The 27,670-nt window shown below is 51.5% G+C and overlaps 1 protein-coding gene across 6 annotated transcripts in view; it reads left to right on the forward strand.

Moving 5' to 3' along the window:
* Positions 1–22,353, forward strand: part of Ptprf (protein tyrosine phosphatase receptor type F) — a 71,389-nt gene extending 49,036 nt beyond the window's left edge. For 2 of the 6 annotated variants that reach the window (XM_035438928.1, XM_035438927.1), the window contains 21 exons: positions 2,399–2,425; positions 3,751–3,868; positions 5,216–5,313; positions 5,496–5,749; positions 5,835–5,928; positions 6,470–6,688; positions 7,064–7,218; positions 9,777–9,892; positions 12,453–12,485; positions 13,286–13,383; positions 16,650–16,773; positions 16,878–17,053; positions 17,716–17,835; positions 18,070–18,224; positions 18,301–18,586; positions 18,706–18,884; positions 19,104–19,230; positions 19,480–19,605; positions 19,841–19,995; positions 20,102–20,237; positions 20,727–22,353. In XM_035438928.1, coding sequence (XP_035294819.1) covers positions 2,399–2,425; positions 3,751–3,868; positions 5,216–5,313; positions 5,496–5,749; positions 5,835–5,928; positions 6,470–6,688; positions 7,064–7,218; positions 9,777–9,892; positions 12,453–12,485; positions 13,286–13,383; positions 16,650–16,773; positions 16,878–17,053; positions 17,716–17,835; positions 18,070–18,224; positions 18,301–18,586; positions 18,706–18,884; positions 19,104–19,230; positions 19,480–19,605; positions 19,841–19,995; positions 20,102–20,237; positions 20,727–20,795 — 2,865 coding nt within the window. In that variant the 3' untranslated portion in view covers positions 20,796–22,353. Of the gene's footprint in view, positions 1–2,398; positions 2,426–3,750; positions 3,869–3,943; positions 4,523–5,215; positions 5,314–5,495; positions 5,750–5,834; positions 5,929–6,469; positions 6,689–7,063; positions 7,219–8,816; positions 8,829–9,776; positions 9,893–12,452; positions 12,486–13,285; positions 13,384–16,649; positions 16,774–16,877; positions 17,054–17,715; positions 17,836–18,069; positions 18,225–18,300; positions 18,587–18,705; positions 18,885–19,103; positions 19,231–19,479; positions 19,606–19,840; positions 19,996–20,101; positions 20,238–20,726 lie in introns of all 6 variants that reach the window. The other 4 variants (XM_035438929.1, XM_035438925.1, XM_035438926.1 and 1 more) reach the window with 4 other exon arrangements.
* Positions 22,354–27,670: the final 5,317 nt, after the last annotated feature.

A 27,670-nucleotide genomic window follows, 5' to 3' on the forward strand; every position in this document is an offset into this window, starting at 1 on the left:
ACAGGAAGCACATTTGCTGTGGCTTTGAGCTATGCTGTTGTCCCTGGCAGTGCTGGTCTCGGTATCCCCTGTGCCACACAGCCAGAGGCAGACAGGGACTTCAAGGCTTCTCATTCCTCTTTGGCCTCAAGTGAGAGACTGAGGCAAAGCTGTGCGAATAATCACCTGATTGGCCGCTGATGTTTTATCTCCAAGCCTGAGCCTGCCTGCCAGCCAGCCCTTTCCTGTTGTGAGCTTCTGTCTTCTTGGGGGGTTTGCCCCCAGCTTACAGTAAGGTCCCTCCATATTCTGACCCCTGGCTTGCTGTTCCATCAAGGAACATGAAGTGTTTGGGTATACGTATGTATAACCAAAATGAGCCAGCAAGTGCATGACAGGGACTTTGTTAGGAGGCCAAGTCTCTCTACCCTGGGAAGGGACTAATCAAGACTCGGAAAGCCCTCAGGGTCTCCCTATCGAGAACCAGGTCCTGAGGATTTTCAGGCCAGCACTAAGTCCCCGTGGGAAGAGCTTCGATTCCCTTCCCTCCCAGTGTGAACCCCATATTCTGCAGGCTGTGCTGAAGGATGGGCTCCCACACAGACAAACAGCCTTCATGCCTTTGGCTGGGCTCCACCCTCTCAGCCAGAATTCTTCTCTGCCTAGAGGGTGCCCTCTTTCTTCTCCCAACCTGCCTGTGCTGAGGGACCCAGGGGTGGGGGCAGTGGGTGTGTTCACCAGCCTGCATTCCTGGGGCAGGTTGAGGGCTCCTCACAAAGTCTCAGCAGACACACCCGCCCAGAAACATCCAGAGAATGACTCGATCCTGCCCCTCCCATCCTAGTAGTCTGGCGCCACAGCTGCAGCCACTGGGGTTCCAGGAAAGCCACTTCATATACTTTTGTGTGCTGATCCCCAGCAGTTTGAAGGGGGTTAGGCAATAAGAACAGGGACATTGTCCCCATATTTGTGTCCTTTATGTGTAATATACTCAAGCAGACTTCGGGGAGGCCCTGGTAGACAAAGCCCGCCCTTGTAGCCTCCTGCCCCCTGAGACTGGGTCATCTTGCTTTGGGCCAGTGGGAGACCAGCTGGAGCACTTATCCAGCCTGGCCCCAGGGCCTCACTGTCCCCTGTGTGACTCTTGTCAAGGACATCCTATCCTGCCCTTCTCCACCTAATAGAACCATCTGTGCAGCCCAGGGCCCCAGTAGGATCAGAAGGAAACACGTGACGGTCTCCCCACTTTCAGTGTACAGCCCAGCCTGCCTCCCCCACGCTCCTTCTATATGACACTCTCAGCTTCCTTTTGTCCCTATCTCATGGTTTTTCTCCCACTACTGTGGTTTTTCTTCGTTCTTCTCCCTACTCCTCCAGCCTCTTCCTTGTCCTACCCACCCCTCTCCATTCTGCTCCACCCCCGTCTTTTCCCTTCTCACTGCCTGACTTAGGAGAGGCCACATGTGATAACTCCACAGAGGGCCTGGCTTGGAAAGCCCAGGTCTCCCCTTAAGTAAGGAAACCTAAATAGAATTAGTCCCAGCCCACTGTGCAAAGTAAACATGATCTTTAGGGAATCTTTATAGCCTTTCCCATATTCTGTCTCAAAGACTTTGTGACAGAGCTTGCCACAAGAGCAGGTGCTCAGGCCACTCCAGCACCAGGCCAGTGGACAAAGGCCAGGCCAGCTATATGAGGGTGGTCTGGCTAGAGGGTTCAAAGCAGGGCCTGTCCTTCACTGGCTAACCCCTAGTTCCGACTATAGGGACTTTGGATTGCAGGCCTCAATCCATTTGCCTACTCACCTAGTATACCTACACATTGGCGTTAGAATTTACCATTGCTAGCCATGAAAGTAGTTTTCCTACTTTGACTCCAGGCACCTGTAGAATGGAATTCAGGAGTGTGAGGTCTCCCTGTGGCTATGGGGTAATGCCCAGACTCTGAGCTGGCTACTCTGCAGTCTTTATAATCTTGCTGGCAAGCCTGACTCTTGGCCCACTCTAGCCATAATGCCAGCAGTTATGTTCTGTGACCCTCCTCAGAGTGTCATCTTGGCTCGGATGACTTTTAATTCTGTTGCTTCTGCTGAGATAGTGAGAGTGGAAAAAATAAGTCTAAACAGCCATAGCAAGATGTGCGTAGGTTAGGACTTCAGGCACACCAGGGTATGTAGCCACCCCTTAGTGTCAAGCCTATCTCATATCTGACATTGTCCATGTCTCCCTGCCCTTGTTAGGCTTGGCACACAGAGTTGGTACTCGGTGTGATACAGAGACTTATGTCTGAATGGGGAGTAGGACTGGGCTCTCAGTGGGCACTTCAGAGCTGTCTCATCAGTCCTCAGTGGGCCAGCTCCTCTCTAAGTCAAAATCCTTCACCATCTTGTCTCCCTTTCTTTCCCTCTCCCGTGGGTCAGTGGAGACCAGAGGAGTCCGAGGACTATGTAAGTAACAGGTGTGCAAGCACGGGCAAGACTGGGTCAGGCTGGGCTCATGGGACACTCCCCCCTCTCCCAGCCTGTGTTGCCAAGATCCACAGGGCACCAGCCACATCCAGAGAAAATTGGCGTGTAGACATGAGCATCAGGCTGAGCAGTGATTGGCGTTTCCTCTAATCCGTACTCCTCGCCTGTCGAGCAGCAATTTGAGGCCAATGTTCACAATCGACCAGGACCTGGCCCCTGCTCTGTCCAGACAGGGATGGAGTTAAATCCAATCCTGATCATTAGGCCTTATTGATCCTTGGAGTGAAAAATCACCTGCTCAGGCCCAGGCTGGGAGAAGCACTGGGGAGCCCAAGCCCTGGAAGACCCTCCAGCTTGGGCAGGCAGGGCCCTGCAAAAGGTTGTTGGCATCTGCAGTTGGCTCCACCTGAGGCTTAGAGCTGGAGGGATACCAGGGCTGGTGCTGACAGCCCTATTTCTCCATGGTGGTACCCTCCCTCCCTTCCTATTCTTTCTGTGTGGCGTGGCTTGGTCTCCTATGGTGTTTCTCCCCATGTCCGGAAATGATGCCTTTGCTGGATGGGTGTGTGGGTAGTATCCACCAAGGCAGAAGGAAATGGAGTGGCTGACTTCTCAGACATTAGAGGAAATGGGAATGTGTTCCCGGGTATGGGGAGTTCCGTGTCCTGTCTTTTCTCCCACTCTCAATGTGGTCACAGGAGGGATGGATATCACAGTCACTGAACTAGATGGGATCCCTCTAACTTAGAGTTGTGCCTTGGCCCTCTCCTCTACCCTGTGAGCGCTCTCTCTCTTTCCTCCCCCCCCCCTCCCTCCCTCCCTCCCTCCTCCCTCCTCCCTCCCTCCCTCCCTCCCTCCCTCCTGTGTTTGTATTAGTGTCTATAAGTGGCCTTGCACCTGCTAATTCAGAAGGGACTGTAGTCTGCATGTGCGTGCCAAGAGACATGCAAGGTGCTGGGTGCGTGCAGGGCTCTGTCCTGGTGTGTGTGTGGGGGGGGACCTCATGAGGTGTCACTCACAGCACAATGGAGTGAAAGAAACAAGTGTGGCCCTTTGTTCTTCTCTGAAAGGAAGAATGAGCTGTCTGCCCCAGGCCTGGGGCTTCTGGGGTGGGTGGCATGCTCCTAGCCCGCGTCCCACCTGGCTGCCCTGCCTCCAGTGGAGTAAGGAGTTATGCAGCTCCACCTCCCAAGACCCTTGGTCCTGTGTACCTGGGGGCACCCTTGGCTACAGTCTTCAGGTGACGGATAGTCAAGCCTCTTCTCGAAGTGTGATGGGACCTGCCCTTCCTCCTTCTCCTTCAGGAAACCACCATCAGTGGCCTCACCCCTGAGACCACCTACTCCATTACTGTTGCTGCCTACACCACCAAGGGGGACGGTGCCCGAAGCAAGCCCAAAGTGGTTACTACAGCTGGGGCAGGTGAGTTAGGGGTCAGGAACAGAGCTGGGTGGGTAGCAGGGAGGGCGGCACCAGAGCCCAGTGCGTGCTGTTCAGTCCCAGGCCGGCCCACCATGATGGTCAGCACCACAGCCATGCACACCGCGCTGCTGCAGTGGCATCCACCCAAGGAGCTGCCCGGAGAGCTGCTGGGCTACCGTCTACAATACCGGCGGGCTGATGAGGCACAGCCCAACACCATAGATTTTGGCAAGGATGACCAGCATTTTACAGTCACCGGTCTGCACAAAGGAGCTACCTACATCTTCCGGCTTGCTGCCAAGAACCGGGCTGGCCCAGGTGAAGAGTTTGAGAAAGAGATCACAACCCCCGAAGATGTCCCCAGTGGCTTTCCTCAAAACCTTCGAGTGATAGGACTGACCACATCTACCACGGAACTGTCCTGGGACCCACCTGTGCTGGCAGAGAGGAATGGGCGCATCACCAACTATACTGTGGTCTACCGTGACATCAACAGCCAGCATGAACTGCATAATTTCACTGATGATATACACCTTACACTGTTTGGCCTCAAACCAGACACCACTTATGACATCAAGGTCCGTGCACATACCAGCAAAGGCGCCGGCCCACTCAGCCCCAGCATCCAGTCCCGGACCATGCCCATGGAGCAAGGTGTGTGCTGCGGTCATGGCAATGCCTGCCCAAGTGTGACTGCTCCTAGGGACCTGTGCTGTCCTTGACTCACTGATCTGTCACAACTGATCCACCAGCTTCTGCTGTGTGACACTTGAGTCTCTCGAGATCACTAACCTCTAATGAACAGACACCACATTCTTGGGTGTGTGACTCTGACCTCTGCTGTCCTTGACCTACTGACCTATGCTGCGTGACCTTCCAGTCTCTTGTGATCTTGAGCCACTGATCTCTTTTCGCTCTGTCACCATTCTAGGCTGTGCAGCTTACTATACTGTGGTTTGTAGCACTAATCTTGTGGGGCCTAACCTACTTACATTCAGAGACCATGTTCTGATAAGTGGCCACATGCTTCTCATGACCACAACTCAGTGATCCCTGGCTATTCTGATCTGGTGTCTGAGCTCAGGCTTTCACCCATGCTCTTTTGGAGATCTGGCCACAAGTGCTATGGCACCCCCAGCCAGTCCAGTGCTCATTGTGGAAGAACCTGGGTTAGGAGTTGGATTATGAATTGTAAAGTTGACTCTGGGTACTTGGTTGTCACCCTTAGTCCCCTACTCTTTCCCTCTCTCCCCTATTCCTCTGTGCTTTAGCCATTGTCATAATCTCTGGCCCATTCAACCCACCCCAGCTAGCTGCAGAGCTGACTCCTTCCTCATGCCTCCACAGTGTTTGCCAAGAATTTCCGTGTGGCGGCTGCAATGAAGACATCTGTGCTGCTCAGTTGGGAAGTCCCTGACTCCTATAAGTCAGCTGTACCCTTCAAGGTGGGTGAGGACCACTGCTGACCTAGACCAGGACACCTGCATCTGCTCTGCACTGTCATAGCATCCCAGTGCACAGGGACATGTGTCTGCCAACTGGATCCTTGTGCAGCCACCATGCCCTGTAGACCTAGGGTGGGGTTGTCACCCAGAGGCACTAGCTGCTCCTTCTCTTCCCCCCACAGATTCTGTACAATGGGCAGAGTGTAGAGGTGGACGGGCACTCAATGAGGAAGCTGATCGCAGACTTGCAGCCCAACACAGAATACTCGTTTGTACTGATGAATCGTGGCAGTAGCGCTGGGGGCCTGCAGCACCTGGTGTCTATCCGCACCGCTCCAGACCTCCTGCCACACAAGCCACTGCCTGCCTCTGCCTTTATAGAGGATGGGCGCTTCTCCCTTTCCATGCCTCAAGTCCAGGACCCCTCACTAGTCAGGTGTGCAGAAGAGGTCAGAGGCTGGTGTGGAGCAGGACTATAGCTACTGGCAGCAAAGGTTCTGATTGTTGCTCTGTCCACACAGGTGGTTCTACATTGTGGTGGTACCCATTGACCGTGTGGGTGGGAACTTGCTGGCACCAAGATGGAACACACCAGAGGAGCTGGAGCTGGACGAGGTGCCTAGGGAAGGATCAGCACTGAGGGCAGCACCGTCTGGTTGGCAGTGGCTGTCAGCCACTCTCTGGGGAGAGGGACTCTCGAAAGGAGGATACCCCCTGGGTGGGAGAGTATTTTGAACTCTAGGAGGGCTTACAGAGACTTACCAGAGGTGTTTGGTAAGAATCTCATGGTCTAAGAGTCAGTGGAGACATCTCTGCAGCTCTAAGAGTGTCCTGAGCCCTGTGGACCTCAGAGGCCTGTGGTATAGAGCAGCCCGTGCAAGGCTGGTGGGAACCTTAAGCATAAGTTCTCTTGAACACATGAAATTGCCTGTTTCCTCCTCACGGCCCATGTGGAAACTGCATCTCTGGCTAGGGTGAGGTGATTCATGAGGCCCTTCCTTGTAGACTACCAGAAGGGTCACACTGTGATGTCAGGCAGTATTCTGTAAGGTCTGTGGTCTGACCATGTATCGAAGGGATCCCTTAGGGAGAGGGAACCCCCATATCAGGGTCAGTATGTTCTCAGCCCTTGTGTGACTGTGCTCTGCTCTGCCAGCTTCTGGAGGCCATCGAGCAGGGTGGAGAGGAACAGCGGAGGCGCCGGCGCCAAGCAGAGCGGCTCAAGCCCTATGTGGCTGCTCAAGTAGATGAGCTCCCTGACACCTTCACCCTGGGGGACAAGAAGAACTATCGGGGCTTCTACAACCGACCCCTGTCTCCGGACCTGAGTTACCAGTGCTTTGTGCTTGCTTCCCTCAAGGAACCCATGGACCAGGTTGGCCTTAGCTGGCATGATTCTCTGAACTCTGAGATCCCCGAGACCCTGGGCTTATTCTAACACTAGGCCAGTCTCAGACCTTGAGAGACCCCAGGTCTGCATTATCCCTGAGACTCCAACATCCTAGGACTAGGACAACCCTGAGGACCAAGACCTATACTAGGTATCCCATGACACTAGGCTTCAGGCCCTAGAAGACCAGACCTAACTTGGCTTCAGTAACCCAGTGCTGCTTGCCTGCTACAAAGTCAGTTTTACAGGGTTTAGAGCCCAGTGTATCCGGATCTCGGTAGCCTTTCTGGGTTTGACCCGTGAGGATGGGGGTTTTCATGCTGTGCTCACAGCCTGTGCTATTGCCTCACTGGACCACAGAAGCGCTATGCCTCCAGCCCCTACTCGGATGAGATTGTCGTCCAGGTGACACCAGCCCAGCAGCAGGAGGAGCCCGAGATGCTGTGGGTGACAGGCCCTGTCCTGGCAGTCATTCTCATCATACTCATTGTCATCGCTATCCTTCTATTCAAGAGGTGAGTGCTATACCTGGCTCTAGGGGACAGAGCCTACCACTTGGCCCTCAGATACTCTGTGCTGTAGTATTAAGTCGGCCATCTCTGCCTGGCCCCTGGGTGTCATGGGAAGCCAGGATGGTTAGAAACAGTGGCTCTGTGTGTGTGCACTCTTGTGTAGGTCCACCTTTATGAAGAAGGGCTGAGGTGAACCTCAGGCATGTCTGTCTGTCTGTTTCTGTGCATGTGAGCGTGTCTGTCTCCTTTCGGTAGCCACTGGTTCCTGGTCTCCTGCTGTAAGCATTTGTCTTCTGCTAATTCCTGGGTAGTTCCCACAGAGTTCCAGACTGAGTTGCAGACCCACATCCCATGAGTATTTACATAGCAGCTGTTTATTAAAGATCGATTATACCCATAGCTGTCTCTTAACACTTACTCTCTTGGGTAGCTGTAGCACCTGTCCCTGGAGGTACCCTGCCCTCCCAGCCTCCCAAGCCACTTCCAGGCATTTGACTTGGCCACCCCCAATTTAATTTTTTTTTTTTTTTTGAAACAGGGTTACTCTGTGTAGCCTCGACTTCCCTAGAACTCAATGTGTAGACCAGGCTCATTTCAAACGCACAGAGATCTGCCTGCCTCTGTCTCTCAAGTGTGGGGATTAAGGTGTGCGTCACCACTGCCTAGCTGGCTAATATAAAGCCTTTGGATGAACTGGACCTGTGCTTCAGGCCTGGAATACCAGCTACTCTGGGGACTGAGGTAGAAGGCTTCAGGGTTAATCTGGATAACTTAGCTAGATCTTCTCTTAAAAGAAAAAAAGTGTTGTGGTGGGGGTTTTTGTTGTTGTTACTTGTTTTTTTAAAGGTCTGGAGCTATCACTCAGTGTGGAGTGCCTGCCTTCACATATATAAAGCCTGGGGTTCAATCCCCGTACCACAAAAACTTAAGTTTTGTTTTGTTTTGTTTCCCTAAGTCTTAACCTTTGAGCTTGACAGTTGAAATGCCTGGCCTGGCTAATTGTGTCTTTAGCATTGCCCTTGACATTATTACACCAAATAAATGTTGTCCCTTGGCCCCTGGACTCCTACTCTCCAGCAGCCCCAACCATTCTGCCCCTCATCCCTCATAGTCATTTCTAGTCTCTGGTGTTTGAGAGCCCTCTCTGGCTCCTGGTCCCAACATCTACCCCAGGATGCCCCACTGGATATGTGCTGTGCCTACAGCTGTTTATGCTGAGCCCGCAGCAGCCGGCACATGGCTGGTTGTAGAACATGTGCCATTCCATGTGTGATATGTCACCTCATAGAGATGCCCAACTCCTGTGCCCGGGCATTATCCCGCCCGCGTCTGGACCCCGTGCTCCTTCCTGGCATGTTCACTCCTTCCTCCCACAGTGGACAGACCTATAGGTAGCACTCAAGAGTGTTCTGCCCACCCAGGTATTCTCCCTCTTCCCACCTGGGTTCCGATGTATATACATAGAGGTGAACTCCCTCCCTGAGGCTGTCTTACAGGTACCTTACCAGGTACCACCTTTCCCTTGTCATGTGAGGGCTAAGTGCTCCACAGAAACAGTGACCGTTCCTTTCTTCTGTCCTTGCCTGTCTCTCGGGACCTAGTAAACAAGAAAGGTAGGAGTCATTGTTCCTTCTCTCTACACGCCTCCCCCTCTACTTATCCCCCTGTGCACCTCTTGGGCCTGCAGGGAGGGGTGGAGCTCTGACCATACCCTCTCAGCAAGCTGTCTGGCCAGCACAGAAAGCTGGCTGCCTGATTGGGAATGAGTCCTCATTGGCATGAGGGACAGGCTCTGTCACGCTTCTGTTAGTTCCTTCCACAGATGCTCCTCCCTGGGGCATGTGCACGCCGCAGCCCTCACTGCTTCCCTGAGTCCACAGAGCTCTCTAGAACCCTCCCTAGGCTCCCATTTCTCCAACCTAATTCCTACAAGAGACCGTCTCTCTACAATCTGCCGAGCAGCAGGGAAAGGTGTCCTGATGCACACATGCGCAGGCATGTTTCCAAGTTCTCCCAGAGATTCCTGTGCAGGAACTGCAGCTGGTCCCTGGGTAGTCTGTCTCTGACCCTGTCCTTTTAGGTGGGCAAGTTGAGGCCAGTGAGAGAGGACTCTGTCTGGCTAGGGACATGCCTTTTCTGCCCCTCCCCTGTTGTTTTGGGCATTCACGCTGATACCCTGAGAGCCAAGCAGCTGGGAGCCAGTCCCTTGTAGTGTTTGTGTATTTTATGTGTCATTGCATGTTTTTTTGTTTTTTTCTGGTGGCTTCTGATGCCTCAGCTGTGGTAGGTAGTCGGCGTGGCCAGTGGTGACTTGCCTCCTGTCCAGATGAACCACCTGCCTCTGTGACCTTCCTCCCCCCGCTGCACTGCTCCCTCTCTGCCCACTCCATACCTGCTGTCTCCTGGCCACATCCCTACCCTGTGTTCTCTCATGTTGACACCGCTCTGCCCCTGGCTCGTGCCCAGAGATCCCAGGATAAGGTGGGGTAGTGGGAAGATAGCTGTGGCCATAGGGGCTGCCTGTGCCCCAGGTTTTCACTAGCCTCCCCTTGCTTCTTTAGGAAGAGAACACACTCCCCATCATCAAAGGATGAGCAGTCAATTGGGCTGAAGGACTCCCTATTGGCCCACTCTTCTGACCCTGTGGAGATGCGAAGGCTCAACTACCAGACCCCAGGTAGGGCTGATCCCTTGGCCTCTTGCCCCCCAGCTCTGTCCTGCAGACCATAGGGTTCTCCACAAAATGACTTTAGTGCATGCTGATTTCTCATTGCTTCTCTTCCTTTTTTTTTTTTTTCTTTTTTTTAATCTTTGTTCCCTTTGGATTGACATTACTGAGGCTTCCATATCCAACAGGTAGACAACACTCTGGGGTAAGGGGACTTCCTGAGACAACAAAGGTCCCTGTGTGTCTCCAGTCTCTGAATGTGAACTAGAAGGAGCCTCTTGGAGCCCACACCTCTGGCACAGGTGGCCAGTCTCTGTATTTGCTCTCTGGCCACGAGTACAGTGTTCGAGAGCGCTCACGCGCGCACACACACACCTCTACCTATGTTAGAACTGAGAAGCTGTAGCCAACAACGTGGTAGATGAGAGGCTTACACCTGACCCTTCTTGGAGGCTGTTTCAGGTTCACTGTGCAGGAGTGTGGTGCCCCAGCTTCAGATTCAGTGCCTGTCCCTTCACCCCAACTTTCTCTTGTGCCTTCCAACTGCACCTGAAATATCACTCCTTCCCTACACCCCAGACCTCGGTCCTCGGCTCCCATCAAGATGTTTCTCAAGGAGATCTGGAACTGTCTCAGTGACAGTCTCTGTAGTTGTAGCTCCAAGACCCATCCTCATATTTATCATGTGGTAGATTCTCCTTGGATGTCTGTAAACACACAATGGAACGAATGAGTGAACTAATATGTGCACACAGAGGGTTTGTGTATGTGTGAGCCAGTTATCACTGCACATCAAATTACCCCTTAACGCAGAGGCTTAAAACAACAGTAATTATGTATTCTCTCTCACAATTTTTTTGAGTCAGGAAGTCAGACAGGGCCTGGCAGGATCAGTATCTACTGCAGAACATCCTGGCCCTCCGCTGGAGACTGAAAAGCTGGGAACTGGAGTCACTTAAAGTGGGGCTGGAGCCAGACAGGACCCACCACCTGCTTTTGTAAATAAGGTTTTCAGGGCACACCACTGCAGCCATTCATTTCTGCGGACATTTGCACTGCAGAGGTCAGTTTACAGATAGAAGGTAGAACAGATCTTGGGTGTCTGAAAGCAAGCCTAAAATTCTTGTTTTCCACCCTTTTGAGGTGAACATTTGCCACCCCTGGGTGGTTTGTTCAGGTGGTGGTTAGCTGATGAGCTAGCCTCTTTGTGTAGCCTGGGCTTCCTTACAACATGGTAACTGGGTTCCACAGACATGTGTCTTGAAAGAGTATGCCCTGTAGACCTAGCAAGCTGTTGTAACCAGTAACTGGATCTGTGAGAAATGCAAGCACCAGAGTGGTGTGGCTAGAGAGTAGAGGAGACTGCTCTTGGAGGGTGCCAAGCCTCACAGGAAACATCCAGGAAGTTGGCATGGAGGTGGCTCTGAGTGGAAGCAGTGTGTACATCAAGTGAAAACCCTTAGTATTTCTGCAGCCTTGGAGTGTTGTACCAAGGGGAAACTGGGGCTAGGCAGAGGTCTCCTTGACTAGCTATGCTTAGACTCATCCTAAGGGACCCAGGAGTTGTTGAAGGTCTTCATTTGGGGGAGCAGCAGGGCTGCTGGAGAAATACCTCTGACTGCTTGTGTGGAGAGTGGACTGATGGGGGAAGAAGTTGAGCAAGGCACTTAAGCAATAGGGAAGTGACAGGGGGACAGAGGCTCAAGCTGAAGGTGGCTAAGGCAGAAGAGTTTCAACTTGAGCCCACACAGAGATGCAACAATGGTGCTGTGGCTGCTGCCATGGAGGATGTCCAAGTAGCAGTAGGCTTGTGGGTCTGGACCTTTGTGCTGACCTTAGCACTGAAGCCACCAGTATGAGTGGTGTCAAGGATCCTGCCGTGGTCAAAGCCCAGAATGGACAGACTCTCAGGACAAGTAGAAAGAGAAAAGGGAACCCATGGAGGCAGGATGGTGTAATGTTAGGAGAGAATGCGTACAGAGGTGCCTGGCAGGAAGGGACCCTGTCTCAGTGCGAGGGTAATGAGGAGGGAGGGCCAGTAGCTTTGTTGGGGGAGGTCTTAGGTTGTAGGACCCAGCCAGCCACATTTCCAGCAGAACACCCAACAGAAATTTTTCTGTGGGTTGAAGAGCAGCAAAGGTGACATTCAGAGCCCATTCAAATGTCAATGTGTGAAGGATACCATGGGTTCATGACATCCTTGAGAAGAGAAGGGTGTGAGAATAAAAAAGGTTTCCATTTCCAATGTGGAGACCATCTGAAAGTAGCCAAGGTCAGATTTGAGTGGCTGAGGGCTGGGTTGGACTGAGGGCCTGCTCATAGAGCCCCAAAAGGCCATTCAGATCAGATCTGTGGAGTTTGGAAGCACTCACCCCTAGAGGTGGAACATCTGGGAGCTTGTAGTGGGACCTACCCCATACTTCCTGGCCTTTTACTGCCCCATCTATGTCCCTTCCTCCTGCCTTTCACCTGCAGCCCCTGCAGTGTCTCCCTGCAGAACCAGGTGACCAGAAAGGGTTACTGAGCTCTGCTCTCTCCCCATTGTTTTCTTGGTTTGTTTTCTCTGCAGGTTCCAGTGCCCCCAGTTGCCCGAATATCTCAAGTTAGTTTTCAAAGTTCCCATGTCTGGGGACACTTTGGCTTCAGTGTCTGTCTCCACTCTTCTACAATCCCTCCCTCCCTCCCTCCCTCCCTCCCTCCCTCCCTCCCTCCCTCCCTCCCTTCCTCTTTCCTATTCTCCTGGCTGTCTCACTTCTCTCCTTCCCCTCTCCTGCCCACCTTGCTTCCTCCAGTCTCTTCTCTCACACCCTGTCTCCCTGTCCCCGGTCTCTGACACCATTCTGGTACCCTTGCGTCCTGTCCCCTTGCCTCTGTCTTCACATCCTCCTCCTGGTCTCTGCTTCTCTCTCTACTTCTGAGCCACTTTGCCATTGTCTTCGTACTCCATGTCCATTCTGTCCACACACTTGGTGCCTGGGATGACAGGGTCACTAAATCTCCCAGGGTGACTGGCATCGATGAGGGGTGGGAGGCCTGTCTGAGACAGGTGTAGTCAGAGCCCAGCTCCAACCTGACTACTGTTACCACTTCCCTGAGCTTTCAGCCCAGTCTTGGGGGAGATCTGCCAGGCAGAGAGCCCTGTTGTCTCCATGCAGCACCAGATCACCTGGACATGCTTCTGTGTGCTCACGGTACACACACCTCCCTCTCTGGCTTTCCCAGCTACTGTGTGTTCTGCCATCCCTGTCGCCGCATGTGCTGATGTCTCTCCATGCCACCAGTGCCAAGTACTCCATGGTCACACATGATCACACATGTTCACATACATGCCTTGGGCTGTTTCTGCCACTCTGTTCAAAACTCACACTAATTCCACCCGTATGGGCGCTTCACCTCCCCCAGGTATGCGAGACCACCCACCCATTCCCATCACCGACCTGGCAGACAATATTGAGCGACTCAAAGCCAACGATGGGCTCAAGTTCTCCCAGGAGTATGAGGTGAGACATGCACTACCCCCACTGTGTGGCCCCAAGCTCCCTATCAGTTTTTGTGTTGTTCTGGGTCCCAGGTAGGGCGAGGAAGAGTGTAGACTTTCCTGGAATGGCCAGGGAGGTCAACAGGAAAGTTCAACTAGGGAGCATGCCTCCTTAGGTGTTGGGCCCAGCCCATAGACTCACTACAGCCCTCTGGTGGTCACCCCCAGAAATGCTTCAGAATGCTCTGCTAGGTGCTCAGGCAAATGTCCCCCATGCCAGCAGAAACAGACACTAATCTTAGTAACAATGGCCGCAATATCCTGTCTCTAACAAGAATAAGTCAGCACTGAACAGTCACTGGGCATCATTCTCTTACTTGGTTCCCCATGGCCTGGTGAAATGGTACTGTGTTGTCTTACATGCCAAGAATCAGGACTCAGACAGAAGAGTGAGTTGCCCAGAGTCAGACAGCTGAGGAATAGTGGAGCCAAGATTCCAATGTAGACCAGGCCTGTGCCTAGCTTCATGACCATAACATCCACACCTCAGGCTCCCATAAGTATTACTGAGTTTCCTCATGGTGACCATTGCCAGTAAAGGACAGGAAGGCTGTCCTCATCCCGGCTTCTATCCTTGTTACCAAGCCACCTGTGATTGCGTGCACACTCAGAAACGACAGCTCATGGATGGGGAGCTCTCCAAGTGTTCTCCTCACTCTGGCCATGGCTTCTGTGTGCTAGGAGCTCAGGTTTCAGGGTCAGTGAGCTTCCACCCCACCCCCCACAATCCTTTTGTCAGGGATAACTGAGTGTTCCCAGGCTATCCAGGTGGGGGCCTTATGAGGAAGGGAAAGACAAGGAGATGCCAGCTTTCTTGGGGAAGCATGGTGGAGATGTCTTTCTGCTGTGTCTACCACTCTTTCTCCAGTACTTGGCATAGGCCTCAGAAGATGATGGATGGGTTGGTTCAGCTGGACCCAGGAGTTTGCTCTTTAAGTCAGGTGTCCACTCTGAGTTATGTTTCTGGGACATTTCCCTGGGTACCAGAATTCCCTTCTAAGGGCCATGGGCCAGGTAGATCCCAAGAGCAATAGGCCAGGCTTCCAAAGAAGAAAATAGAGCTTGGCAGGTAGAAGGATGAATGTGTCTCTTCACAGCAACTATGTCTCCACTGTCAAGTGCCCACTGACTGCCCTGCTGCAGCCTTACTGCAGTGATAGCCTATAAGCCAGGCATCCCGCATTCAGCTTGGCTTCTGGCCAAGAAGCTTCCTTGTCTTTCCCCAGTGTTCATCCTTGTCCTGACCCACACGTACCCATCCTTCCAATAAGGCTCTGCCCATTCTGGCTCCCCTGGGCCCCTACTCGCAGCAGTCACCTTGCCACCTGCCACTCATTCCTCTCATCTGAGCTTTCTTTAAAAGACCTTTGTCCTAGAAGCCTTTCCTGACTACCCAAAGCTATTGTGGGCTCTCCTGTAACTCTTTTTCTTTCATAGTCTCTTAGTCATTTGCCATGCTGTTGCTAGCATCTAGCTGTGTGCCAATCCCTGTGCTGGATGCTGGGCACATAGAGACAAATGGCCTTGGGACATAGTCACTGAGAAACCCAGGCAGACAGGTAATCAATGCTGAATGTGCGGTTCTGACAATATGCACTGAAATTATCTATAGCAAGCATGACGGTGGGTGTGTCCCAGGGGTGAGGTCTCAAAGAAGTGGTGAGCCGGTGTCCTTGGAGAATAATGAGGCTGGGACCAAAATGGAGGAGACTTTGGGCTATGGGTGTTGATTCTGTCCATCTGCAAAGTAAAGATAATAATCCAAACTGTCTTGAGTAAAGAGGTACAGAAATGCACATGGCTGCTTAAAACATGCTGGGTACACCCTGAGTTCCCACAGGGATGTAGCTCTTAGCATGTTTGTGCCCTGAGCCAGTCAAGAACATGGGAGATGTTTAAGCAGGAAATGGATACTCAGATCTGTGTTTCTTGAAAGACTGTTGTTGTTGAAGAAGGACAGAGTAGGTTGAAGGAGAGGGGGCTGGAGGTGCCAGGCAGAGCTAGGTGCCTGGCTGAGGGCAGCAGCGACAGGTTGATAATAGCAAGGGAAGGGAGTATGGGGATGTGGTAAGCTATGGAGGGGCCTTGAGGATTTCCAAGGTGAATCCAAGATGCTGGCTAGGCTTCCTGGGGAAGTGGGTGACGCTGCTGTCCACCAAAAGGGAGTCTCAGAGCAGGGTGATGAGTTGACCTTTGAAAGGACTGAGGCAGAAATGAGACTTGAGCATGGAGATGTCTGGGGGGCTGCTGAATAGCTCTGGCATCTAAGCATAAGAATCCTATGGGTGGGGTGCTGATGGAAATGGCTCAGTCAGTGAAGCACTTACAAAGTCCTGAGTTCCCTAGAACCCATGTAAACATGGCAGGTCTGAATGTGTAAGATGTGCACTTGTAATCCCAGTGTGAGGAAGTGGAGACAGAACATCCATGGTCCTCACTGGCTAGCCCGGCCTAGTTGGTGAGCTATAGAGAGGTCCTAGCTCAAAGAAGATAGAGGCTGTTACTAAGGTTGTCCTCCAGTCTGTCCACCACACAGATGTACAAACACAAGCATGTACACACGCACATTTTGAGAGAGAGAGAGAAGAAAAAAATCTTGTGCATGGGCTATGGATGAGTGGGCTATTTGGTAGAGTGATTGCCTCGCATTTGCAAAGCCCTGGGTTTGACACCTGGCAGCATACAAACTACAATTCCATTGCTCACAACATGGAAGCAGGGAGAGAAGAGTTTAGGGTCATCCTAGCTACATAGCAAATTAAAGACTAGCCAAGTGAACATGAGACCCTGTCCAAAAAAAAAAGCATTTCCTGAGAAATGAAGGTGAACCAGGAAAGAATATAGATGTGAGGGCTTAGTAGGAGGAGCCTAGGTCCTACCTGCAGAGAGGGCAGAGCAAGGGGACAGGTGGAGTAGGAAAAGCTAGAGTTGTGGAAGAGAGCTGGGCAGTGTGGTGCATGGATCTGGAACCTTGGGCAGTTTTCAGTGTGTCCCAGGTGGCTGCAGCTGCTCATTTCACTAGTTGGATTCAGGAGCCTGCTCCATGCCTCACCCCAGTCTCAACCACTCTGCCTGACAAGGGGATGTTGTATAGAAGTTTGAGTCCTCAGCTTGCCACTTTCTGGACTTGGGATGTGTCAGCTCTGTGGCTGGGGACTGGAGTGGGGTACTCAGCTGCTGAAGCCTCCTTGGACTTGGCCCTCACTCTGTTTCTTCCATTTCTGACAGTCCATTGACCCTGGACAACAGTTCACATGGGAGAATTCCAACTCAGAGGTGAACAAACCCAAGAACCGCTATGCAAATGTCATTGCTTATGACCACTCTCGAGTCCTCCTCACCTCCATCGATGGTGAGCCCAGGGCAGATTGCCCTCTTACCCCCCATGCTCTAAGGCACAGTGGGCTGGCCTGGGGCTCCCAGAATAATGCTCTCACGAATCCCTTTCCATCGTAGGTGTTCCTGGGAGTGACTACATCAATGCCAACTACATCGATGGCTACCGGAAGCAGAATGCCTACATTGCCACACAGGGTCCACTGCCAGAGACCATGGGCGATTTCTGGCGGATGGTGTGGGAACAGCGAACGGCCACAGTGGTCATGATGACCAGGCTAGAGGAGAAATCCCGGGTGAGGGGGTGGATGGGAAATGATCCAGTGAGGCTGGGTACCACCACCTCCTGTGAAGTTTTTCAAGGGATTCCCCAAGGGCTATGGTTTTCCTGGAGTATTGTCTCATTCCCTAGATACTGGGGAACTGCTGCAATGCAATATAGCATGTTCCCCAGGTGTTTATGGGTTCCAGGATGTTGATATGTTTCACCAAATGCTGTCATTTTCTGGAATGTTAATGTGTTCCCCAGTTTCTGGCATGTTCCTGGGTGTTCACATGTTCCCAGATGCCAGAGTGTTCCTGGGGCATTCACATGTCTAAGTTAATTAGTGGAAGGAGCTGTTGATGTCTGCTCTTGCACTGCAAAGCATTGACTGGAACATAAAATTTACAGAGCTTGAAAATGGGGCATAAACGTTATGGGTAAATTTGGCAGAAAATGTGCCTGGTGCTATCTGGTGTTGAATAAATAATTTTCAATTATGGTTCTCCTTCTACCAGTGAGGGCAGGGATGGTGGCTTAGTGTGATGTGGCTTGGTGAGGAGGGAGAAGGTGGGAGAGAGTTCAGGGCTGGGGCCCTCTGTAGCCGGGCAAGCTAGGCCTCTCACTCTGCTTCTGCCTGTTAAAGCGTTTGGGCATCCTATAACACTGTCACCTGTCCTGCCCATCCCCCTCCAGGTTAAGTGTGATCAGTATTGGCCAGCCCGAGGCACTGAGACCTATGGCCTCATTCAGGTGACCCTGGTGGACACAGTGGAGTTGGCCACATACACCATGCGCACCTTCGCACTCCATAAGGTATGGCCCAGCCTGCCCTGGCTCTCGTCCACCACTTAGATTGTAGGGACAATGTCCTGGGTGTGATGGGCGGGCTGGTCAGGGCCTGGGGGCCTGAGCGGTTTTCATCCTGTGTTATGTGACTATGTCTGGTGTGGCTTCTGAATTATCACCTGGGGGTGGTGGGTCTGGCCCCTTCCCTGGGTCCGTGGCAAGCAAACCCCAAGCCTCCCCATCTCTGATTCTGTTCCCCAGAGTGGTTCTAGTGAGAAGCGTGAGCTGCGGCAGTTCCAGTTCATGGCTTGGCCAGACCATGGGGTTCCTGAGTACCCGACTCCCATCCTGGCCTTCCTGAGACGAGTCAAGGCCTGCAACCCACTAGACGCAGGACCCATGGTGGTGCACTGCAGGTGAGAGAGCACAGAGCCGCCGGAGGGGAGGGATGGGAAATGGAGACCACTGCCCAAGCTGTGCCCTTGTCCTCAGTGCTGGCGTGGGCCGCACGGGCTGCTTTATTGTCATCGATGCGATGTTGGAGCGAATGAAGCACGAGAAGACAGTTGACATCTATGGCCACGTGACATGCATGCGCTCACAAAGGAACTACATGGTGCAGACAGAGGACCAGTATGTGTTCATCCATGAGGCACTGCTGGAGGCTGCCATGTGTGGACACACCGAGGTGCCTGCTCGCAACCTCTATGCCCACATCCAGAAGCTAGGCCAAGTGCCTCCCGGGGAGAGTGTGACTGCCATGGAGCTTGAGTTCAAGGTGGGACTCCAGTGGGCCTGCTTGACTCCAGGGTCCTGGACTGGGTCATGGGAAGGACCAGGTCCTGGAAAGGCCTCTTTGCAGGGAGATGGGCCTGACAAACCTCTTCCTCTTCACAGTTACTGGCCAACTCCAAGGCCCACACATCTCGCTTCATTAGTGCCAACCTGCCCTGTAACAAGTTCAAAAACCGCCTAGTGAATATCATGCCCTATGAGCTGACCCGAGTGTGTCTGCAACCCATTCGTGGTGTGGAAGGCTCTGACTACATCAATGCCAGCTTTCTAGATGGCTACAGGTCGGAATGCTTCTCCCTGCCCCACCATGCCTTTTGGTACCTTGGTCTGCTCCTGGTTGGGGGAGTAGGAGCTAGCCCAAAAGATCAGAGTGAGCTGGGTACAGAGTGAGGGCTTCCTAGAGGAGGGCTGCTCTGTGAGCAGGGTCCTAAGGATCTAGGCAGTATCGGGATAGATGGGGGCAGCAGCACCTCCAGCATGTCAAGTCTTATGTCACCCAGACAGCAGAAGGCCTACATAGCTACGCAGGGGCCTCTGGCAGAGAGCACCGAGGACTTCTGGCGCATGTTATGGGAGCACAATTCCACCATCATCGTCATGCTGACCAAGCTTCGGGAGATGGGCAGGGTGAGCCCACCCCTTCCCCTAGGGCCCCTGTCCTGTCAGTTACTGTCAGGGAGGACACCAGGCTCCCCTGGGAAAGGTGCTCCTTTTGTGACGTTCTGCTCTCCTACCCCAGCTTCCCATCAGCATAGCCTCGGGCTCTCCTACCAACACCAGAGGGAGGCATCCTGTCCCAGAGTCCTCTGAGACATGGCACTCTCTTCCCCTGGCCTTCCCACCTAACCGTGGGGGTGCCCCATGTTGTGTCCACAGGAGAAGTGTCACCAGTACTGGCCAGCAGAGCGCTCTGCTCGCTATCAATACTTTGTTGTTGATCCGATGGCTGAGTACAACATGCCCCAGTACATCCTTCGTGAGTTCAAGGTCACAGATGCCCGGGTGAGTGTTGGCCAAGGAATGTGCACCTCACACTACCTGAGCACACGTTGGTCTAGGTCTGCCCCCCCCCCCTCCTGCCCCCAGCACATCAGCTCAAACTGCAGGAATCCGAGCTGTGCGTGTTACCTCCTAGAGTCCTTGTGAGTGCATCCCTGTGTTATTTTATGATCCTGGTCTAGAGGGCCTGCTGCCAGAAGTATAAACCTTAATTCTGGCCCCTGACCATCTCTCCCAGGACGGGCAGTCAAGGACAATCCGACAGTTCCAGTTTACAGACTGGCCAGAGCAAGGAGTGCCCAAGACGGGTGAAGGTTTCATCGACTTCATCGGGCAGGTGCACAAGACGAAGGAGCAGTTTGGGCAGGATGGGCCCATCACAGTGCATTGCAGGTGGGGCAGTCGCCATGTAGGGCCAGGGGTGGAGGGTGGTCCTGAAGGCCTGGGAAGCCCGGCGTCTGGGTGAACAGGACTCCTGACACAGCCATTCTTTGAACAGTGCTGGTGTGGGCCGCACCGGAGTGTTCATCACTCTAAGCATTGCCCTGGAGCGCATGCGGTACGAGGGTGTGGTTGACATGTTCCAGACAGTGAAGACTCTTCGCACACAGCGCCCTGCAATGGTGCAGACAGAGGTATGCAGACCAGAGTGTGGGACCCCATGTGTCCCCCTACAACAACCCTCAGCGGCACCTGAAGCAGGCCCATGTGTATTTGTTCATGACACGACCGCATGGCATTTCTTGTCCTGCCTAACTTGCAGGGGGCGAGAAGGGAGCAGGCTATGTTCATTCAGTAGCTCTGTCCCCAGCTCCGGTGTCATGCTGCCTTCTTCTGGGTCAGGGTTGACGGAGCAGTCTGTGTAAGGTGCATTCATCTGGGCACAGACAAATGGGGTTGGAGACGTGAATACAGGCCTGGGAGAAGAAAGAGGGCAGATGGGCCTTTGGAGGCTTTTTTTTTTTTTTTTTTTTTTTTTTTTTTTTTTTTTTTTTTTTTTTCCATCTGGAGAGTACCTGGGCAGCTCTGAGCCCAGCATCTGCTCCTGGCCAGTTCTGTGGTCATGGCTACAGCATGAGTGCCCTTCCCTCTGTCCACACTCAACAGCCCCCTTTGCCTCACAGGACCAATACCAGCTGTGCTACCGTGCGGCCCTGGAATACCTCGGCAGCTTTGACCACTATGCAACGTAACTACTGCTCCCCTCTCCTCCGCTGCTCCCCTGAGGGGCTCCAGGGGGAGACCCAGCTCCTCTGAGCCATACCGACCATCGTCCAGCCCTCCTGCACGGATGCTGTTGCCGCCAGAGCACAGCCCACTGGGATCACAGCATTTCGGGAACATTGCCACACCAGTCAGAGAGCCCAGAACACCTGGGCGAGTAGGCGGACTGGCAGCCTGGCTCTGGGCCCTTGTCCATCAGGCCCAAGTGGAGCCCCACTTCAAGCTCTCTGTTCAGCTCCGCCTTTCTCATGCTTCTCATGGGGTGGGGAGGGGGAAAGCCTCCACTTTTTATACAGTAGGTGGGGTAGACTGAGGGATCCTAGCCTCTTCCCTCCAATTTTCCTTTTGCAAATCTTTCACTGCAGATTGGGCTGCTGTGGGAGTTGGGGCTTATTTTGTTTTCCTTTTTGAGTTCACGTTGGATCCTTTCCTGTACAACTTACGCTGAAGGACGGCACATGCCTTCCTTGTTCAGAGCTAGGGCCCTGACTGAGCCAGTCAGCTGTGGCCCAGGAGGCAGCACCATGCCTGTTGTCCTCCAGCCTTTCAGAGATCCTATTCCAGCCAAATGCAGGGAAACATTTATTTTTGTTGTTTTGTTTTAGGCTTTGTTTTTCCTTGAGAGCCTTTTTTTAGGCCCCACAGACGTGGTGGGTGGGGAGGCGATAGGAAACACATCCCCAGTGTGCATTTAACATTCATAGCCCACAACCACAGACGTATCTGGGGAGCCTGGCAGGGCGTTCCTCATCACCATCGTGTTTGCAAAGGTTCAAAAAAAAAATTTTAAAAACCCACAAAAATAAGATCTTTTTTTTTTTGTTTGTTTTTTAAAGAAATATTCATCCCCTTGCCTCTACTTCAGATCCCGAAGTGGGAGGCAACTCAATGTGCCTGGGGCTCACCATGGGCCCACAGAGTCTCGCTATCATCCCCAGCATTGCAGTGTGGCAGGTGTTTGTATACTGTGGGTTCTGGCCACCTCAGTAAATGAATGGCACAGGTGAGGGGCTTGTGCCACGCCCCACACACCTCAGGGCCAAGCGGGGGCGTGGCTGGCCCTTCAGGTCTAGGCCAGTGGGCCTGGTAGCACATGTCTGTCCTCGGCAGGGGCCAGATGACTTCTCTCCTGGTTTGCAGCTGTCTTCAGATCCCCAAGACTTGCTCTTTTCCGCTCCAAGTTGCCCTCATAAACCAATGTGGCAAGACTACTGGACTTGTATCCATGGTACTATACTCAGTCTTATTATCTCAGCTTGCTGAGGGGCAGGGAGAGGGCCTCTTCCTCTGGGCAGCACTATCTAGATAGGTAAGTGGGGGCAGGGAAGGGTGCATAGCTGTTTTAGCCTAGGGACTCGATGCAGATGTCCCCAGATCTAGCTAGGCTAAGTTGAGATCAACAATCCAGGGTTGGTGGTGTTGGATGAAACATTCATTTTTACCTTGTGGATGCTAGTGCTGTAGAGTTCACTGTTGTACACAGTCTGTTTTCTATTTGTTAAGAAAAACTACAGCATCATTGCATACTTCTTGATGGTAATAAATTTGAATAATCAGATTTCTTACACACTGGGCCTCTGCCTCATCTCCTTCAGGTCTAGAGTGTGGTGTCTAACTTGGTGGCTTGGGTGGGTTCTGTAGACTTCATTCTGAGAGGACACTGTGGCCAGCCTGAGGGCTTGTGACAGGTTCCTGCCCTGGCTACCTACATGAAAGAAGGAACCACTGAGGGCTAGGCCTGAGCCGCTGCTCCAGAGAACACCCAGTGCTCTCAAATGTAATGCTGTGGATTCCCATGGTCTAAGGAATGAGGTAACCTGTGGACTTAGAAATTGACCATATGGAAATTGACCAGTGAGGCATCTTGTAATTCTTGCCATGTGGGTATTGGACACACAAACAGTAAGGTGCTCTGGGCTCAGGGAACATAACAGCATCGATTGGCTGAGCCCTGCAGCCTCAACTATGGTGATCTGACCTCAGTTGGACCCATGAAACTTGCAGAGTTAGTAGACTGTAAGTAGCGGGGCAGTGGTGGCACATACCTTTAATCTCAGCACTCGAGAGGCAGAGTAAGGCAGATCTCTGTGAGTTCGAGACCAGCCAGGTCTACAAGAGTTAGTTTTAGGACAGCCTCCAAAGCCACAGAGAAACCCTTTCTCGAACCCCCCCCCCAAAAAAAAGAGAGAGAGAGAGACTGGAAGTGAGAAGAGAAATCACACACATGAGAGAATTGTCACAGACTTGCTGGGGTGTGCCCTGGGGAATGCCTGGAGAAGGTGACAGCTGGATTAGGTGGTTTTAGTGGGTGAGTAGAGGTTAGTTATAAAAGGTGGAAAGAGAGTTACTAGGAGGGAATGAGGAAGCTCACTATGACAAGGTTGGTGAGATGGGGGCTGGATAGGGGATGGGTGGAGCTGGATCATTGGTATCAAAGGGATGCAGATGTGCCTGCCTGAGGATGACTTGCCTTGCATTGTCCTGGGTCAGCAGGATATGGGGATCCCCAGCATATTCCAGCATCTCCTGGGGACTGTGAGCAACCTAGGCCTGAACTTGGTCTCTCCTTGGTATCCCACACACCAAGTTTAGAATTTGTTCAGAAGAAGGATAGCCATTGTGCCATGATGTCTGATGGGGTAAAACTTGAATAATGACTTGGCTAAATCAAAGATTGAACCATGAAACACTGTCAAGGGAAGAGTAAATGCCATGTCTTCTCTTGAGAAATGCCAGCATTCAGACCTGCCCCACATAGGTTCAGCACTGACTGCTTTATAGATATAAACCACGGGGCTCACACAGATCAGGAAAGCCCTCACTCTTCCAGACTTCCACCAAGGAGACCACGTGGCAGGTTAAGCACCATAGCTGGAACCCTCCCCATTAGTGCCTTTCTCTATCCCCAGCATTATCAACTTCTCCCTTCTCTTTGTTGGTTGGTTGGTTTTTTGAGATGGGGTCTTACTATTTAGCTTTGGCTAGACAGACCTGGAACTCACTTTGTAGACACGGTTGGCCTCGAACTCACAGATCTGTCTGCCTCTGTCTCCTGAGTGCTGGGATTAAAGGCGTGGGCCACCACCACCTGGCTTCTTTTTTTTTTTTTTTTTTTTTTTTTTTTTTTGTCTCAGCTGAAAGTATTTCCTTCAGTAGCCACCAGTAACTATCCTAAGTGAGGTGAGATGGTCCCACTATACCAGATACCTGGGCTATTATTTCATGTAATCCTCACAACAAGCTACAAGGTTGCTCCTATTATGCCCATTTTATGTCTTAGAATATTATGTTTCATCCACTCCTCCAGTGCCTAATGAGAACTTGGCCATGTGGCAGTCACCCTTCCAGGGCTCAGAGTAAACACGTTGGCAAACCCCACAGATTGCTGCCTAGAGGCATGTGTTCTTGAGACAGAGGATGCATTTGGAAATTAGTGAATAAATGTATCTGTAATGTGTCAGGAGGTGGTAAGTGCCATGATGGTACAGTAGTGGGGAGGGATCAGGCAGTCTTCGTTGAGAGATGGTATGTTAGCTACTGTGCTATTCAGTTACCTAAGTGCCTCAGCTCAAGGGCGGGCCAAGGTGGGTAAGAGTGTGCCCCATCCTGAGGACCTGAGCTCAAATTCCCAGCATCCACTTAAAAAGGTAAAATAAAAGTCAGGCATGGCAATGGGTGACCATCACTCAACAGCCCCGCAGGGCAGACATAGGCAGAGAGAGCTCTCTGGCCAGCTAGCCTAGGCAAATGGCTTTCAGTTTAGTGAGACCCTGTCCCCAAGTGATAAGGTAGAGTGTTAAAAGACTGTATTTGATGACCTCTACATGTGCACACATGAGCCCATACACCTACACATCCAACATAGCTGCACTGCATATACACACACACATTACCACCACACACAGACTTTAAAAGGAAAGGAAGAATGAATGAATCAAAGGAGGAAAGTTTCTTCTTGGCTTATGGTTTCTGTCTGTCATGGTAGGGCAGCATAGTTTGTCATGGTGGGCCACGAAGTAGAGGGGCGTGCTGCCAGCTCTTACCTTCTTCCCCTTAATTCAGTCCAGATCTCCACATCCAGGGTGTCTTCCCTTTCAGTTAATCTTGTCTGGAAATGCACTCACAGAAATGTGCCTGTCAAACCAGTCAATTGGACCATGCAGATTCATCATTAGAGGTGGGGTTGGAGGGGGACACTTGGACACTATGGAAGAGTTTGCCTGCCATCTTCAAGATGAGTACCCAGGGTCTAGAGAATTATTTCAGCAGTTGAGAACACTTACTGCTCTTCCAGAGGGCCCAGCTTCTGTTCCCATGCCCACATGGTGCTTATAACCATCTGTGGCTTCAGTTTCAGGAGATCTGATGCCCTCTTTTGACATTTGAAGATAAGAGGCATGCAGTAATACAAGCCGGCAAAGTACTCCCACACATATCCAGGCAGAGTTGACACACTGGAGTAAAGGGGCAGAAGGGTGTTGAGACTGGTGTGTCTTTAACACCCTGAGCAAGGGCCGAAGAGTAGCAGGAGCCAAATGGAAAAGAGGCACAAATACAGTTGTCATTAGTATCCAGAAAGCCCCTAGGCCTGCTGGTGTGGACCTGTAATATCAGCTACTCAGGAAGCTGAGGCAGGAGGATTTGAGTTAAAGGCCTGTCTGCATAGTACAGGTATATAACATGTTGAAGCTCTCATTCTTGTCTTCTCCAACTACCCAGCCAGAGAAACAAACTATACAGTTTAGTGTGTATCCTTGGGTGTGCGTGCCTCTGTGTGTGTGTGTGTGTGTGTGTGTGTGTGTGTGTGTGTGTGTGTGTGTGTGTTCTGCACCTGCTAGGCAATAATTCTCTAAGCTGCTACACCAGCTCCCTCTTAAAAGAGTCCAAATTGAAGGCAAGCCTCCTCGTTGTGCCCAGCTCTTCTGATGGTAGACGTATTATGTCTTTATCAGATTAATGTCTCTTGACTCCTTGGCTATAAATGTGACAGGTTTAGCAAATTTACTTGACCCCTTGCTTCTACCTTCTTTCTACCTCCTGTTTCTGAAAGATATATTACTATTTTTAATTTGTCTTGTGCTCCCTGCATGGCTTTAAAGGTACTATTTAAGCCTCTGTTTGCTGATTAATCACCTGTGGATGGTCCCTATTGATTACCTTCAGGGAAAATGAGGAAGCCAATGTGCCTATTTCCCCCTCCTCCTCCCACTACCTTTTCCTCTGTGATTTCATGTTGTTGGTGTTTATAGCACTTTCTGTTCTGTTAATACAACGAAGTCTCTCATTCTAAAAATTAAAAGCCAGTAAATAGCATTTTAATTTGTATGCTTCAAGCATCCCTTCTTTCCTTTCTTCCTCCCTCCTTCCTTCCTTCCTTCCTTTTTTTTTTTTTTTCTTCTGTCCCTGGAACTCACTTTGTAGACCAGGCTGGCCTCGAACTCAGAGATCTTCCTGCCTCGCTTCCCCAGTGATGGGACTAAAGGCATTCACCACCACCATCCGGCTTCTGTCATCCATTTCAAACAAGTCCATCTGATGATTTGAGGGTTGCTCTCAGCCACCACTGTTGCTCGGGCATGTCAGTCCTCTTGCACTAGTTAGTTCCCCGTCTGTGGAGTGTTCTCCCTCATAGACTTTTCCCACAGGATTGTAAACTTTCTGATGCTTGCACTCTGTACTTGCACTCAGAAGTGAGTTTACCTGATCCTAGAATTTGCTATGTAGTGCAGGCTGGCCTTGAACTCAGAAATCTGCCTGTGTCTAACCCCTGAGTGCTGGGATTGAAAGAATGCGCATATATATATATATATATATAATATATATATATATATATATATATATATATATGGTGTATATGGGCATATGAGCCACAGCATGCATGCAGATGGCAGAGGACAACTTTGTGGAGTTGGTCTCCTACCTTTACTCAGGTTCCAGGGATCAAACTCAGGTCATCAGGTTTGCATGGCTTTACCCACTGAGCCATTTCACAATCCCAGATTCTTGTTTTCTAAAAATACCTTGGAGAAGGTTTAGGGGATGGTTCAGTGATTAAGAGCACTGGCTGTTCTTCCCAGAGGATCTGGGTTCAACTCCGAGCAACCAGATGGCAGCTCACAACTGTCTGTTCCAGAGGTTCCAACACTGTCACACAGACATACATGCAGGCAAAACACATAATAAATAGCCTTTTTGTTGTTGTTTCTGAAAAAGGGTTTCTCTGTAGCTTTGGAGCCTATACTAGAACTCACTGTAGATAAGGCTGCCTTCAAACTCACAGGGTTCCACCTGCCTCTGCCTCCCGAGTGTCGGGATTAAAGGCGTGCACCACCACTGCCCCGTGACAGGCATAGTGTTGCGCATGCTGTTTTATAAGAACTTCCTCCCAGATAAAACATCCCATCCAAGCAGTGGGTGGTGGTGACACACACATTCAATTCCAGCACTTAGGAGGCAGAGGCAGGTGGATCTCTGAGTTTCAGGACAGCCAGAGCTACAGAGTGCCACATGGGGAGACCCTGTCACAACAAAACAAAAACAACAAAATCTTCCAGAGCTCATCGTGCCTAAGGATGTCCCAGGACTGGAGAGATGGCTCCACAGCTAAGAGCACCTGTTGCTTTTGCAGAGGAACAAGGTTCAATTCCCAACAGCCATATGGTGGCTCAAACCATCTAAAACTCCAGTTCCAAGAGGTTTGATACCCTCTTCTAACCTGAGGACACCAGGTACACATGTGGTCCACATACATACATGCAGGCGAAAACTCAGACACAAATGTGAAAAAAGACAACACATTGCTTTGTTGATGTTGTTTTCTTTCTGAGACAGGGTTTCACTGTGT

Source organism: Cricetulus griseus, chromosome 2, assembly GCF_003668045.3.
Source record: "Cricetulus griseus strain 17A/GY chromosome 2, alternate assembly CriGri-PICRH-1.0, whole genome shotgun sequence".
Taxonomy (NCBI): Eukaryota; Metazoa; Chordata; class Mammalia; order Rodentia; family Cricetidae; genus Cricetulus; species Cricetulus griseus.